General features: G+C 40.6%; 1 protein-coding gene across 1 annotated transcript in view; it reads left to right on the plus strand.

Moving 5' to 3' along the window:
• The window catches only part of MAOB (monoamine oxidase B), a 208085-nt gene that overhangs the window by 160642 nt on the left and 30053 nt on the right, over window positions 1–17390 (plus strand). Inside the window, exons 6-8 of the mRNA XM_056131148.1 lie at window positions 3924–4065; window positions 4818–4967; window positions 7909–8068. Coding sequence (XP_055987123.1) covers window positions 3924–4065; window positions 4818–4967; window positions 7909–8068 — 452 coding nt within the window. The remainder of the gene's footprint in view (window positions 1–3923; window positions 4066–4817; window positions 4968–7908; window positions 8069–17390) is intronic.

Genomic DNA, 17390 nt, shown 5'->3' on the forward strand with positions numbered 1-17390 from the left:
CTCAGAAAATGAACTTTTATGCACTCCAACATACACATCACACTACTTACAGGTTAAATGATGGTTGCTAGCACAAAAGTGCTATCAGACTGATAATATTGTCATTATAGCTGTAAATTTTGTGAAATATATTCATATGTATTGGACATGATTCTACAATCTTCCAAGTCCAGGTATTTCAGAGCCTGGTATCTGAAACTTTTAGTTGCAACACCATATAGAGTCATGAAACTTTTTTAAAAATGTGTTTCAAAATAAATATAATTTTGATATATTATCAGTAAATGTTTTATTTATATACCTACTTTATTTTATTTATTTGGAGGATGCTGGCAATGCTAAGTGGCTTCTCCTGGTTCTGTGCTCAGAGGTTGTTCCCAGCAGTGCTTGGGGAACCATGTGATGCTAAGAATCAAATGAGGGTAAGCTGCAGGCAAGGCAAGTTTCTTAACTTCTGTATTATTTCTCCAGCACTGAATTCTTATTTTTCAGGGATCATGTAAAAACTCTTCAGGCAAAAAGGGGTCATTAGTGGAAAAAGTTCAAGAGATCCTACTCAATAGGAAGGTGCTCCCATGGTGAGCATGATGACTCAATATAAAGCACTTGAAGATATTAAAAGCATGAAGTCTGAATCAGATATTACCTGGTTTGAAATTGTGCCACTTAGTGAACTGCTTACCACCAGAGAGCTTGCCGGGGTCTCTGAGAGGGACAGAGGAATCGAACCTGGGTTGGCCTCGTGCAAGCAAATGCCCTACCCGCTGTGCTATCGCTCCAGCCCCAGATTACAGGTATACAATTTTTTGTCAATCAAAATGGAGAGAGAGAAGAGACTGGCCCATATTCAAAAGAACAAAAGCAATCGATGCTGGCGTGGATGTGGCGAGAAAGGGACACTCCTTCACTGTTGGTGGGAATGTCGACTGGTTCAGCCCTTCTGGAAAACAGTATGGACGATTCTCAAAAAATTAGAAATTGAGCTCCCATTTGACCCAGCAATACCACTCCTGGGAATATATCCCAGAGAGGCAAAAATGTATAGTCGAAGTGACATCTGCACTTGTTTGTTCATTGCAGCACTCTTTACAATAGCCAGAAACTGGAAGAAACCTGAATGCCCAAGAACAGATGACTGGTTAAAGAAACTTTGGTACATCTACACAATGGGGTACTATGTAGCTATTAGAAAAGATGAAGTCATGAAATTTACATACAAGTGGTACAACATGGAAAGTATCATGCCAAGCGAAATGAGTCAGAAAGAGAGGGATAGACATAGAAAGATTGCATTCATCTGGGGGATATAAAGTAACAAAATATGAGATTAATACCCAAGAATAGCTGAGATCAGCACCAGGAGGATTACTCCATAGCTTAGTGGCCAGTCGGGCATTCTAGAGGAAAGGGCAGCTCAGATAGAGAAGGGAACACCAAATAAAGGGTTTTTGGAGGATCCTCCCAGGAGGGGAGATTCATGTCGAAAGTAGACTATGGACTGAACATGTTTGCCACTCAATGCCTCTTTTGCAGACCACAACACCCAAAAGGAGAGAGAGAACACAGGGGATTGCCCTGCCACAGAGGCAGGGGGGGATGGGGGGATGGGGGTTGGGGAGGATGTTATCCATGGTGGTGGAAAATGGGCACTGGTGGAGGGATGGGTATCTGATCATTGTATAATCAAAACCCAAGCACAAAAAATTGTAAATCTACAACTGTACCTCATGGTGTTTCACTAATAAAAAAAATTAACATAAATCATTACATTTTAACTTGTCACTGACATCGTAACTGAAAAGCTTATCAATTGTTTAATTAATAAAATTCTTTCTAAATTGTTTTCAAAAAATGGAGATGACTATTACTGAAGATAGCCTAATGTCCACATTATTGTTAGTGAATTTTTGTGATATTCTAAATATGTTGAAATTGTATGAGATTATTCACTTTTCTGGTTTGCTTCCAGATACTGTGCAATTAACTACTCTCTGTCTTCCTACAAACCACAAACAAAGTTCACCTATCTATACTCTATTCATCATACCCCCCAACACACACATAAGTCCATTAAGGCAGTAACATAACAGAATACATAATTATTACTAATCTAGAACAGCTTTCAGCATATTTATTATGTATTAAGGATAATTTAAAATAGGTTGCTTATAATTAACAACACTTGGCAGTCTCCTCCCAGGCTCAAGTTGACCTATGAATAGCTTGTGGTCTCAAGCTAGGCTTGACAGGCCTTAGTCTCTAACCAAATTCAGTTGTTCAAACAAAGATTGGGCTTGGGCACAGCAGGTACAGTTAAATCTGCTGCCAGTTTTTCTTAGTCTCTGAGGAAAATCTGCATTCTCTCCTCAATTTGCAATCAGTCAGCTCTGGTTGGGAGGGTCTGCCAATTTGTTTGGAGTAAGGCAGATGTCTGAGTCAGGCTTTTATCTGTATAAGGGAGACGCCAGTCAGCCCAGTGCTGCTCCACCCTCAACTTGGACTGGCGCCTCCTTATCTCTCAGGTCTGCTCCATTGCTCCTTGTTCTATAATGGAGAATGTTCTTGAGATGGTTTCTGAGTTGTTCAGTGAACTTCCTCACTGGATTCTGTAATATATATATATATATATATATATATATATATATATATATTTGTTGTGGTTTTGTTGGGGACCCCAGGTACACTATTAAATTTGTTCCTTTCCCAGTATCTTGGTTATTTCAGTGGTATTTTTCATCAACTGGCCATTCAGTCATCCATGCAATAATTATGGAATGCTTGCACTGTGTCAGATACTATTTAATTAAAGGGGGTACTATGGTGAACAAAAAAGTTAAGATCTGTATTCTCACTAGTTGGCATTATTCTGGAAGAATCAACGATTTTTCACAGTAGAAAAAGTTCTGCAGATCTTATGGTGGAATGGGAGAAAATTTCAGTGTGCTGGAGATGTAGAAGTTAGTTCACACTTGTATGGACGTTTAAGATTGTGCCTTTTTGAGGAGACAGTAGAAATGTAGGAGGAAGTAAGGATGAGATAGAAAATGTAAGCATAGGCTAGGTCACTTAAGTCTTTGCAGGCTTTGGTGAAGATATAAATTTTATTCTAGTTTTGATAGGTAGCTCCCAGATGATTTTAAGCAAGGGAAGTGCATAACTTGATCCACACTTTAAAAAGAGTGCCACTACACTTGAGAAATAGGGAGATGAGAACTTATGGCTTTAAGTATGGTGAATACCTGGTAAGGATGAATGGAAACAGACTAGTGTGGAGGAAGTGTTTTTAGCATTCCTATTAAGAAATGATGCTAAATCGGTGGTAACGAATTCTAATGATATGGTCAAAGTTTCTGATGTATTAGGATAAACCTGCATGTATTCTTCAATTTGCAATCGTCAGCTATGATTGTTCAGCTCTTTCGAATAATCAAAGGAACATAATAGAAATGGAGAGAGTTGATTTCTAGAGTATTGGGCTTGGAAACTGGTTGAATGGCAAAGCCTTTTCGGGGTTGGGGAGGGATGGGACATCCTCCCCAGAGGTGTTTGATAAGTCATGTGATGTCAGGGATCCAACCCAGGGCTGTGTGCATGGGCTCCAAACCTTTGAGCCATCCTCCTGGTCCTGATGCCTTTCATTCAGTTGAGAGACACTGGAAGAACAGCAGATCTGTGTAGTAGAAGCCACAGCAGCACCGAGTATGTAATGCATGCTAATTGTGAGTGAGGAATTTAGGTTAAGGAAAACTTAAATCTCATATTCTCAAAATCTTTGATCTCATACGTTCTAATATTGGATTCCAGAAACAATTTTCTGTGGCTTATCCAACTGTGCTTAACTAAGTACGTGTATTGCTAGAATGACTTCCTAAGAATGAATATTCTTTCCTGAATTTACCAGTTTTTCTCCTTTTTCTGAATAGAGCTGCAAAGAGATTTGCTACTCTCTTTGTGAACCTGTGTGTCACTGCAGAGACCCATGAGATCTCTGCTCTCTGGTTCCTGTGGTATGTGAAGCTGTGTGGGGGTACAACCAGGATCATCTCCACAACCAATGGAGGACAGGTGCCTATCCATTTCCATCACCTCTTAAGTGACATATTGATATCACCCTACCCTTCTTCCCACTCTCTTCCTTTCTCCTTCTTTCTCCTACACTTTGCCCTTATTCTCAGGTCTATTTGAAATAGTTATAAAGACATAACCAAAATGAGATTTCATAAGGTAGTTAGTTCTTGCCTGTGCACAACCATCCAGAAAATTTGGAAGCTTTACTAGGTCTTAGGGTAGGGGGTAATGCATTGAAGTGAAATGTGGTCTCCATAGACACAATGCACCTTATTTGAGATGAAGCAGGTAGTCTGCAGTAGGGAGTAAGCTGGTATGGGTTGGGCTATAGAAGTTCTGAGCCTGATTAATAAATAAGGAAAGGGCAATAATTTAGGCATATGCAAGCAAGTGTGTAGTCAATTGAAAGGAGACCGTCACCACACTCAGAACCCCAACCAAAATATATAGATATAACAGAGAGCAGGGAAGATGGCAAGGCAGGAAGGACATGGAAATCAGGCTAAGGACTTCCAGCTAATGTTGGGGCCTGGCAGTCTTCTAAAGCATAACATGGAAGGTGACTGTTAAAAAGAAACTGTCATATTATCAAAAGTCAGAACCACAGTTAGAACTTTCACAATGGTGAAAGACACAACATTATGAGATTTTACACTTCTCACATAAAGACATAGAGAAAACTAGCTCCTTAGAAATTTATACCTGTTATATTATCTCCTAATCACCTCTTAAGTATTTTATCTCTCCAGGAGAGGAAATTTATAGGTGGATCTGGTCAAGTGAGTGAACGGATAATGGAGATCCTTGGAGATCGCGTGAAACTGGAGAGGCCTGTGATCCGCATTGACCAAACCGGAGAAAGTGTCCTTGTGGAAACTCTAAACCATGAGATTTATGAGGTAACCATAAGCCTTACTCTAGAAGAAAGATATCAGAGTCCCATAGGTAACCAAAGGTTAAATTAAGCCAAGAATATTCCATATTTGATAGGCTATCTCTTGCCAAATAAAATAAAATGAAAGCACTACGTCTATCTGAAAGAACAAAAGGGAATTTTTGGAAAGGATGGAGATTTTCTTTTTTTAATTTAGTAGTTCTGCTATTTATTCAGCAATTGATTAAACTGATTGAATTGGGCATGAACTCCACATTACTTTTTTTTCTTATTGAATCACCGTGAGATACAGTTATAAAGCTTTCATGTTCGACATTCAGCCATACAGTGATTGGTAGAGCCATACACCCATCCCTCTACCAGTGCACAATTTCCACCATTAGTGTCCCCAGTATATCACCCCCCCATCCCAATCCTCACCCTGACTCCATGGTACACAATTTCTCCAATAGTCTATCTCTACTTTTGTGCATTATATTTTACTCAAAATTTCCCACCACCATTTAAGCCTGCCTGCCAGGGGCAGGTGCTAGATCATTTATTGTCCATTGCTCATTTTTAATATCATGAGATCCATGGCCGTGCGCTTCTGGAATCCTAAATTGTAAATGGTTGGGTTTCAGAGACATTTTTGTAGGGCACTAATCCATTTGGGGATTCAATTGGGCATCTCTGGACTAGGACTCTTGGTGCACTAAGATGGTGCCCAGAGGCACATTGTGGGTGTGACAGCCAAGCCGACAAGCAGACAAGGAGCAGGGGAGGGATAGCCCAATTTAGTCCTGGAACTCACATACCTGAGCCTCACTTGTTGGAAGCTCTTGGTTGCCAGGATTCCATCTGGAGTAGGCGGGGAGACTGCACCTGCTCCATCTGGGGTGTCCCGGTGAAATTGGCTTGGTATGGGGCCCAGAGAGATCTCCGGCTCTGTGGTGTCTTGAGGGACTCACTGCTGTGTTTCTGGCTTTTGACCTTTTTTGAGGTTTATTTATGGGACTTTGAAGCAAAGCCAGTGATAGAGTTTACAGGATGGTGCTGGCGTTGGTTTGTGGGGGTGACTGCCAGTGCTTCCACGTGTATTTGGAAGTGGGGGGAGATAACCCACCCCAACTCTATGAAAGACTGGAGATTGCAGTCACAAAACTTGCATACCCAAATTTTCAGCAGATTATATCTTGGTGAGGTCCGTCCTGAAATGCTGGAAACAGGCTGGGAGTATGTTGGTGATTTTGGATTGTGGAATCAAGCTGGGGTCTCTGCTTGAGCAGGCACAGCCCAACCTGCCCCCTTCCTCTTTACCCCAGTCTGTTCAGCCATGCGCAGGTCCAATATTTACTGTGGCTTTTGACCTCTTTTGAGATTTATCTACGGGTAAATCTCGAAAGATCTTTATCTATGGGTCTCTAAAATAAGGTCAATAAATGAGCTTGTATAGCTGAGCTGGAGGTGGTTTGTGGGCATGGCTCCCACTACCTAATTTTTGGCCATTTAATTTCTTGGTAAACTTGCTCCCAAGTTGTTGGGATCCAATGAAAGGCACAGCGGCAATTTTGGGGTGTCAGGAAATCTGAAGACACCATCAGACTGCAGATGCACTCACCCCACAGGTACAGATTGACCTCTTGGCAGCACCATACCCCCAAATGAAAATTTTCAAAAATATCAATCCAGCACAAAATTTCAAACCTATAAAATTACAAAATGAAAAAATACTTAATAAAGTGGCTTTTATGTGCCTAAAATTATTCTGTGAATTGGGAACATAGTAGTGAACAAAAGTATCTTACATTAAGTATCATATAGTGAAGTATTTTCCCTTAATGTTGTAGAGTTGCCATAATCAAATAATGTTGTAGAGTTGCCATAATCAAATATACAGTTAAAAAATAAAGCATACCACATAGTGCTAACTACTGTGGAAAACAGTCAAGCAGGAGAGGAGAAGAATGTGTACTAGAAGGCAGAGTTGAATCATTGTCATACAATTTTAAATGAGGTCTCACTTCAAAGTGGTCTTTAAATGAGGTCTCACTTCAAAGTGGTCTTTAAATGAGGTCTCACTTCAATGGCCTCATATCAAAGGTGCTATTTGAGCACAGGTCCAAAAGACATGAGGGAATGAATGAGTCAGGAAAATCTCTGGGGCTGGAGTGTATTGGGTAAAGAGATCTGCCAGTGAAAATATCCTGAGATAAAAACAAAACTGGTATATAGAAAAGAAGCAAGATTATTGAAATGGTTCATGGAAGAAGAGTGATGGAAAGAATAACAGGAGGTAGATCAGAGATGGGATCTATTCATGTGTGGGTGACTATTTTTGAGGTTTCTGTAAGGAACATGATTTTGACACCAAATTATGGGAATTCTTTGGAGATTTTAAACTAGAGAACAATAAAGGTTCATTGTGATTTTAGTAAAATCCTTTCTTTAAGTGGAATCACCGTGAGAAACAATTACAAAGCTTTTATGCTTGAGTTTTAGTCATAAAATGATCAAACACCCATCCTTCCACCAGTGCACATTTTCTACTACCAATGTCCCCAACACCCCTTCCCAACCCTTCCCCTGCCTCTATGGCAAACAACTTCCCCCATACATTTTCTCTACTTTTGGGCATTATAGTTTGCAATATAGATACCTGAAAGTAGTGAGAGACTATCACGTTTGGTACTTTATATACTTTCAGCACACATCTCCCATCACGAACGATTTTGACATCCAAGTACAGTAGACACAGGGCCAGGAATATTGCTCCATAGTTGGAAGCCTGCCTCATGAACTGGGGGAGAAGGCAGCTGTAATAGAGAAGGGATCGCTAAGGCAAAATCCTTCTTGAGTTTAGTTAGAAAGAGATTAAAGGGGTAAGGAGCAAGGGTTAAAGCAAGGGAAAAATATTGGGGGCAAAAACCTACTAACAATGCTTAACCATGTTGCTTTTCTTTCAGGCTAAATATGTTATTAGTGCTATTCCTCCTACTCTGGGCATGAAGATTCATTTCAACCCACCTCTGCCGATGATGAGAAACCAGCTGATTTCCCGTGTTCCTCTGGGTACAGTCATCAAATGCATGGTTTATTACAAAGAGCCCTTCTGGAGGAAAAAGGGTGAGCACTTCACTTAGATAAATACCTCTAAGAAGTGTTTCAGGAAACTCAGTACAAAATTATTAATTTACATGTAATAGAGTTTTTAAATTAGAATTACATTAGTGATTAAATATCAACCCAGATTATAAGAGCAATTACATGAAGTAAAACAAAATGACAGAAACTCACAAAATTAACTTCCTTTGAAAACTTACTCCTTATAATTAAAAATGTTTAATATTCCCATAAAACCTTATGAAAGTAGATTAGCATTTCCTAATGTAACCTTTTAAAAGTATGGATTCATTGGCCAGAGAGATAGTACAGCAGGTAGGGCACTTGCCTTTCAATTGGAATCTGCTGACCCCAATTTGATCCCTGGGATCACCACATATAGTTCCTGAACCCCAAGAGGAGTAAGCCTTGAGCACTGTTGGATGAGGCCCCAAAACAAAAAACGTGTTGGTTTATTAAAAATTTACAACCATGAGATCCTAGAAATTTCTAGGTAATCTCTAATTATGGTCAAGTTTCTACCAAATTAATTTAAATTCATTTAGTTGTGCATACATATATATTCAGTATGTGTGCTGTTGTGCCAGGTAGAAAATCATGGCTATGCCCACTAGATTACTTGGATTCTGCAATGATGAAAATGTTCTGGACCTGCTGTGTTCAGTGTGGCAGTCACTAGTCCCAAGAGACTAAGGAACTAATACGTAATAAGACTAAGGAACCAAAATTTCCCTTTCCCAGTCAGTACTGAGGCCAGATAGATAGTACAGGGATTAAGATGCTTGATTTGAATGCAGCTGAGCCTGGTTTTATCCAGCACCACATATGGTTTCCCAAGCACCACCAAGAGTGATCCCTGAGCACAGAGCCATGAGTAAGCCTTGAATGCTGCTGCAAGTGTCACATACACAAAAAGAACAGTCAGTACATGGGCCTAAGTCACTGAAATAAAAAACAAGACTATAGAAAGGATAAGGTCATGACTGATGTAAAAGGGTGAACTTATACTTTAGGGCCATTCTTCCTGTAGTTACCCTTTTTTTTCACCACACGACAACCTAATTCTCCATCTTTGCAGGAAATCCTACCGAGGACTGTCATTATATTGATATATCAGTTATCAGTTGAGCAAAGAATTTTCCATCAACCTTTACAAAATGCAGTGAGCACTTTGTAAAGAACTTGCTGGTGCTGAGCTGCATGCTGTGGTGATCAAGCTCACCCACTACAGAGGCTGGGGTCATGTGGATAGAACTTTGTCTATGGAGTTAAGATTTTTCTCTTAATGACTGAGAATGGGCTGGAGCTATAGCACAGTGGTTAGGGCATTTGCCTTACATGCAGCCAACGTGGACGACCTGAGTTTGATTCCTCTGCCCCTCTCAGAGAGCCCGACAAGCTACCGAGAGTATCTCGCCCACACGGCAAAGCCTGGCAAGCTACCCATGCCGTATTTGATATGCCAAACACAGTAACAAGTCTCACAATGTTACTGGGCCCGCTCGAGCAAATCGATGAACAATGGGAGGACAGTGATACAGTGAATGACTGAGAATGCCTTTGTGAGCAGAATAAATTCCTTTCCATCAATCTGTATAAACTTTTTTCTTATCCCTGTAGTGTGCTAGGACATTTAATTATTAGGTACTACTACCAAAACTTAGCGGTAGGGCGTTTGCCTTGCACGCAGCCAACATGGCCAACTCGAGTTCGATTCCTCCGCCCCTCTCGGAGAGCCCAGCAAGCTACCGAGAGTATCTCGCCCGCACGGCAGAGCCTGGCAAGCTACCCGTGATGTATTCGTATGCCAAACACAGTAACAACAAAGTCTCCAATGGAGACTTTACTGGGCCCGCTCGAGCAAATCGATGAAACAACGGGAGGACAGTGACAGTGACTACCAAAAGCAAAGTCTAAGCCAATGAGATATCTCAATGGAAGGAGGGAGGCCGAGTTTGATCCCTGGCACCATATATGGTGCCCCAAGAACCACATATGATGCCCAAGCACCTCTCAGAGCACCACCATGTGCAGCCCAATAACAAATGAGCAAATAAAAAGGAAAATACACATTTTCCACTCTCAAGGAAAGGCGAGTCTGATTCAGTTCTTGTTGATAAAGGACTTTGAACTATACTTTAGAAAATTATAAATATGATAGATTCACCAAAGCATTTTCAATTTTCTTTTGTTACTGTATTAATGTGTTTATTCCATCAGCCGCGAGTGTTCACGTCTAGTATGAGACAGGCAACTGTAGCACTGTGCTCCCGTTGTTCATCTATTTTGCTCAAGCGGCCCCAGTAGCATCTCCATTTTGAGACTTGTTGTTACTGTGGTTGACATATAGAATACGTCATGGGTAGCTTGCCAGGCTTTGCCATGCGGGTGAGATACTTGGGTAACTTGCCGCTGCGGAGGAATCAAACCCGGTTCGGCTGTGTGCAAGGCAAACGCCCTACCCGCTGTGCTATAGCTCCAGCTCAGGCAATATACTAGACATTGGAAATTCATAGGTACATTCCTTAACCTAAAAATTGAGGATGATAATCATGTGAATGGATAATTGCATGACAATATATTGAATTCAATATTGTCATTATCTAGGTTACTATAGAAACATAGAAAGGCTGCCAAACTCATCACAGTCACAGTCCTCCCATTGTTCATCGAATACGTCACGGGTAGCTTGCCAGGCTCTGCCGTGCGGGCGAGATACTCTCGGTAGCTTGCCGGGCTCTCCGACAGGGGCGGAGGAATCGAACTCAGGTCGGCCATGTTGGCCACTTGTAAGGCGAACGCCCTACCACTGTGCTATCGCTCCAGCCCTTCCCGAACTCATATCCAATATAATTCCTGTTATAATGATAAGCGATTCAATAATAACCTTTTAGAGGATTCTATTAGGGAATGAAATCTGAAAAAGTCGACTCTTCATAATTGGGTCTTTGCTTTGTAGCAGACACTCAATACCATCAAACACCTATATATAATGAGTAAGAAAAAACTCAGAGAATATGAGTTAAGAAGAAAAGAGGTGATTTTGCACCCCCAACAGCCTTGCACAGTGACTAGCAAATATTAAAGATTTCTGTTTGTGTGCCTATTTTGTTGAAAAGTGCTGTATGGTTTGGATTATAAGGAAAAGGTAACGTTTCGTTTTTTTTCCCTCAAGGGTTACTACTGACTCAGAGTTTACCTTGTGCTCAAGAAATACTCCTTGCAGTGCTTGGGGGTCACATAGGAAGCTGGGGATGGAACCCCAGTTGGCCCCGTGCAAGGCAAACACCCTACCTGCTGTACAGTGTTCTGGCCTGCATTGTGTTCTTTGATGATAGTTAAACCTAGCCATTTTTATTGCTTACTCTCAGTCTTTTGATAAGTTATACCTTTGTGGATTTGTTAGTTTCCCCACCAACTTATTAGTTTTACATCCTAAGGCTAGCTACCCTTATCATTAGGGCTTTGCCTTCCCCACTTCCCTTGGAACTCATGACTGACACTCTTCTTTTATTTTCACTTGGAAAAAGGACGCTGTTACCAACAACTTGACTCATTTCAGCTTTTTCTCTTTTGGCCATTGATATATTTTATACTTTATCTTAAATCCATTTTTTAAAATTTGTATTAGTGAAACAACATGAGGTACAGTTGTAGACTTAACAAATTTTCGCTCTTGGGTTTCAATTATACAATGATCAAATACCCATCCCTCCACGAGTGCCAATTTCCCACCAACACGGATCCCAGTACCCCTCCACCCCCCACACCCCCCATCTCACCCTGCCTCTGTGGCAGAGAATTCGCTTTTGTTCTCTCTCTCCTATTGGGTGTTGTGGTTTGCAAAAGAGGCATTGAGTGGCAATCATGTTCGGTCTATTGTCTATTTCAGCATGCTTCTCCAATTCTGGGAGGTTCCTCCCAACACCCTTTATTTGGTGCTCCCTTCTCTATCTGAGCTGCCTTTTCCCCTAGCATGTGTGGCTTGCCTCCAAGCCATGGAGTAAACCTCCTGGTACTAATCTCGGCTATTCTTGGGTGTTAGTCTCCTATTTTGTTACTTTATGTTCCCCAGATGAATGCAATCTTTCTATGTCTATCCCTCTCTTTCTGACTCATTTCGCTTAGCATGATACTTTCCATGTTGTACCACTTGTATGTAAATTTCATGACTTCATCTTTTCTAACAGCTACATAGTACCCCATTGTGTAGATGTACCAAAGTTTCTTTAACCAGTCATCTGTTCTTGGGCATTCAGGTTCCTTCCAGTTTCTGGCTATTGTAAAGAGTGCTGCAATGAACAAACAAGTGCAGGTGTCACTTCGACTATATTTTTTGCCTCTCCGGGGTATATTCCCAAGAGTGGTATTGCTGGGTCAAATGGGAGCTCAATTTCTAATTTTTTGAGAATAGTCCATGCTGTTTTCCAAAAGGGCTGAACCAGTCGACATTCCCACGAGCAGTGAAGGAGGGTCCCTTTCTCGCCACATCCATGCCAGCACCGGTTGCTTTTGTTCTTTTGGATGTGGGCCAGTCTCTGTGGTGTGAGATGATATCTCATTGTGGTTTTGATCTGCATCTCCCTGATGATTAATGATGTAGAGCATTTTCTCATGTGCCTTTTTGCCATTCGGATTTCTTCTTTGAGAAAGATTCTGTTCATTTCGTTGCCCCATTTTTGATGGGGTTGGATGTTTTCTTCTTGTGGAGTTCAACCAGTTCTTTATATATCCTTGATATCAACCCCCTGTCGGATGTGTATTGGGCGAATATCCTATCCCATTCTGTAGACTGTCTTTGTATTTTGGTCACTGTTTCTTTGGAGGTGCAGAACCTTCTTAGTTTAAGATAGTCCCATTCATCTATCACTGTTTTCACTTGCTTGGCTAGTGGCATGACATCTTTGAAGATACCGTGAGCTTCAATGTCATGGAGGGTTTTGCCAACTTTGTCTTCAATGTACCTTATGGATTCTGGTCGGATGTTGAGGTCTTTAATCCATTTTGATCTTACTTTTGTACCTGGGGTTAGGGAGAGATCTAAACCTATTTTTTGCATGTAGTCGTCCAGTTTTGCCAGCACAATTTGTTAAAGAGGATTTCCTTACTCTAATTCACATTTCTTGCTCCTTTATGAAAGATTAGATGATCATATGTTTGAGGCGAGATGTCAATATATTCAACCCTGTTCTATTGGTCTCCAGCTCTGCCTTTGTTTCAGTACCAAGCTGTTTTAATTACTACTGCTTTGTAGTAGAGTTTGAAATTAAGGAAATTGATTCCTCCCATTTTCTTATTCCCAAGAATTGCTTAAGCTTTTTGTGGGGGGTTAATGTTCCATAAAAATTTTAGGAGTGTTTGCTCCATTGCTTTGAAGAACGTCGTGGGTATCCTTATAAGGATCACATTGAATTTGTACAATGCTTTGGGAAGTGTTGCCATTTTGACAATGTTAATTCTCCCAATCCATGAGCAGGGGATTTCTTTCCATTTTATCGTGTCCTCTTTTATTTCCTGAAGTAGCGTTTTGTAGTTTTCTTTGTTCAGGTCATTTTAATCCCTTAGTTAAGCTGATTCCTAGGTACTTGGTTTTCTGGGGCACAATTGTGAACAGGATTATTTTTTTCATGTCACTTTCTTCTCTCTCACTCTTTGCTTATAGGAAAGCCATGGACTTTTGGGTATTGATTTTATAGCCTGCAACTTTACTATACAAGTCTATTGTTACTAGTTTCTTGGTAGAGACTATAGGGTTCTCTAAGTATAGTATCATCATCTGCGAATAGTGAGAGCTTGAGTTCTTCCTTTTCTACCTGAATGCTCTTAATATCTTTTTCTTGCCTAACCACTATTGCAAGTACTTCTACTACTCTATTGAACAGCAGTGGAGAGAGTGGGCACCCTTGTCTTGTCCCTGATCTTAGAGGGAAGGCTCTCAGTTTTTCCCGATTGAGGATGATGCTTGCTGTAGGCTTGTGGTAGATGGCTTTAATTATATTTAGGAAAGTCCCCTCTATATCCATTGTGGCAAGGGTTTTCATCATAAAGGGGTGCTGGATCTTGTCAAATGCTTTCTCTGTATCTATTCATATGATCATATGCTTTTTATCTTTTCTTTTGTTGATATGATGGATTATGTTGATCAATTTCCGAATGTTAAACCATCCTTGCATCCCTGGGATGAATCCTACTTGGTCATGGTATATGATCTTTTTGATAAGACGTTGGATTCTATTTGCTAATAGTTTGCTTAGGATCGTTGCGTCTGTGTTCATCAGGGATATCGGCCTGTAATTCTCTTTCTTTGTGGTATCTCTGCTTTTGGTATCAGGGTGATATTTGCTTCGTAGAAACTGTTCAGAAGTGTTTTTGATATTTCAATTTCATGGAAAAGCTTAAGGAAGATTGGGAGTAAGTACTCTTTAAAGATTTGGAAGAATTCACTAGTGAATCCATCTGGGCCATATTTTTTCACTTGGCGAGACTTTTTATTACCATTTCAATATCCTTGATGGTTATAAGTCTGTTCAGGTATTCCAGATCTTCTGGATTCAGCCTTGGGAGTCTATAGGAATCTAGGAATTTATCCATTTCCTTGAGGTTTTAATGTTACATGGCATAAAGCTTCTCAAAGGACTCCCCGAGGGTCCTTTGAATTTCTGTAGTTTCTGTTGTAATCACCCCCTTACCATTTCTGATTTGGTTTATTAGGGTTTTCTCTCTCCCTCTCTTTGTGAGTTATGCTAGAGGCTTATCTATCTTGTTTATTTTCTCGAAGAACCAACTCTTGGTTTCATTGATCTTTCTGATTGTTTTTTGGGTTTCCATTTTGTTAATCTCTGCTCTAAGTTTTATTATTTCCTTCCTCCTGTTTGGGTTGGCCTCCTATTGTTGGGCCTTCTCCAAGCTCTTAAGATGTGAGGTTAGGTTACTTATGTTGGCTCACTCCTCCCTCCTGAGGAATGCTTGTAAAGCTATAAACTTTCCTCTTAACACAGCTTTTGCTGTGTCTCATAACTTTTGGTAAATCTTTTCCTCATTTTCATTCTTTTCTAGGAATCTTTTGATTTCGTCTCTAAGCCACTCGTTGTCCAATAGCACACTGTTTAATTTACAGGCGTTTGATTTAGTTTTCTGTGTTTGTGTGTGATTTACTTCTAATTTCAGCACATTATGGTCTGAGAAGATTGTTGATACAATCCCTATCTTCTCAATTTTATGGAGGTATGTTTTGTGGCTCAGCATGTGGTCTATCTTGGAGAATGTTCCAAGCATGCTTGAGAATAATGTGTATTCAGCTTTTTGAGGATGAAGTGCCCTGTATATATCTACTAAGTCCCTTTCTTCCATTGTTTCCCTCAGATGAAGTATGTCCTTGCTAAGCTTGAGTCTGGTTGATCCATCAAGATGTGATAAAGCAGTGTTGAAGTCTCCCACTAGTATTGTGTTGCTATCAATGTCTTTTTCCAAGTCTATGAGTAGTTGTTTCAAGTACTGGTCCCTCATTAAGTGCATATACATTCAGTATTGTAAGTTCCTCCTGTTGTACAGATCCCTTGATCAATAAGAAATGGCCTTCACTGTTTCTTGTGACCTTCTGCACTCTAAAATCAATGTGGTCTGATACTAGGATGGCTACCCCAGCTTTTCTATGGGAGCTGTTAGCCTGTAGGATTGTTTTCCAGCCTTTGACTCTGAGTCTGTGTTTGCTTTGACTATTGAGATGTGTTTCTTGGAGGCAGCAGAATTGGGTTCAATTTTCTAATCCATCCTGCTACTCTGTGTCTTTTATTTGGTGCGTTTAGCCCATTGACGTTGAGAGAGGTTATTGTTATGGGGTTTTGTCACAGTTTTCTGTTGAAATTTGATGTATTTGAGGGGCCTGTCTTGTCTTAAAGTAGCCCATTTAGTTGTTCTTGTAACCATAGTTTTGAGTCTATGAAGTTCCTGAGCTGTTGTTTGTCTGTGAACCTGTCTGTTATTCCTTCTGTTATGAATGGGAGTCTTGCTGGGTAAAGTATTTTTGGTGTGGCATTTATTTCATTGAGTTTTTTCACTATATCTCACCACTCTTTTTGGGCTATGAGGGTTTCATCAGACAAATCATCTGTGAATCTTAAGGATGCTCCTTTGTAGGAAATTTCTTTCTTTGATCTTGCTGCTTTCAGAACTTTGTCTCTATCTAAGGTTTTTGTCATTTTGATCAGGATGTGTCTTGGGGTATTTTTATTCAGATTTCTTCTAGCTGGTACCCTTCGGGCCTCCTGAATGTGGTCACATGTTTTCTTAAGCTCTGGAAATGTCGTAGCAATAATGTCTTTGACAATTTCTTCTTTATCAGGGTTTTTTTCTGTCCCTCTGGACTCCAATAATTCTTATGTTACCCCTCTTGGCTTCATCATGGTCTTCTCTTTCCATCTGTTCCTGAATTGTGAGTCTCTTTTCCATTTTCTTCTCTTTCTGGAGAGTCTCTGAACTTCATCTTCGTGCTCACTGATTCTGTCCTCAGCAGCTGTTACTCTGCTGCTGAGACCTTCCACTGAGTTTTTCAATTCGCCTACTAGGTTTTTCAGGTCTGACATTTCTGTTTGCATTTTCCTCATTTCTACCTTCAAATCCTCTTGTCTTTTATTGGCATTGCTTTACATTGTTTCTTTTAGCTCCCTAAGCATCATCAGTAGCTCCTTTCTAAATTCCTTGTCAGACAGGTTGTCTAGCACTCCGATACTGTTGGTTTCTTCTGGGCTAGCATCTTCAATAAGAAATTTTGGTGGGCTTTTGCGTTGCTTTACCATTGTGACTAGTGTGGTCTAGACATTCACGTTCACTCTTACTATTCTGCTTGAGATGCAGAATGAATTGAGATGGACTTAATTAATTATTGGCTAATGTTTTTCTGGTGGTTAAGTTAACCTAATGAAGGTTCCATGTAAAAGGGTAACTTATGGTTCCTATGGGATATGTAGTGGAAGAATAACTCACGGCCGCATTAGCGGCCATGGCTCTGGAAAGGAACCCTGGCGCTGGGCGGGTACCTCTTTGAATGAGGAGAGAGTGCCCAGAGTGGTTGAGCTTTGTTTCCACAAGGTGAGCCTCAGTTCCAGCCCCGCGCAGACCAAGGGTGAAAACTGGCTGTTCTCAGGGGATCTAGTTAGCTGTGCATGTCCAGAAAGGGGCCCTGGATCTGGGTGGGTACCTGTTTGAATGAGGCCTTAAATCCAATTTATATCAATTTAAGTTAATAGAAACCGTAGCTACTTTCAAAAAGGTCTACAAGAGTAAACTTGTTTGCTATAAAACTATCAGAGAGTGAAAGTAAGTGGAA

Source organism: Sorex fumeus, unplaced genomic scaffold (assembly GCF_029834395.1).
Source record: "Sorex fumeus unplaced genomic scaffold, SorFum_2.1 ptg000086l, whole genome shotgun sequence".
In the NCBI taxonomy this organism is placed as follows: domain Eukaryota; kingdom Metazoa; phylum Chordata; class Mammalia; order Eulipotyphla; family Soricidae; genus Sorex; species Sorex fumeus.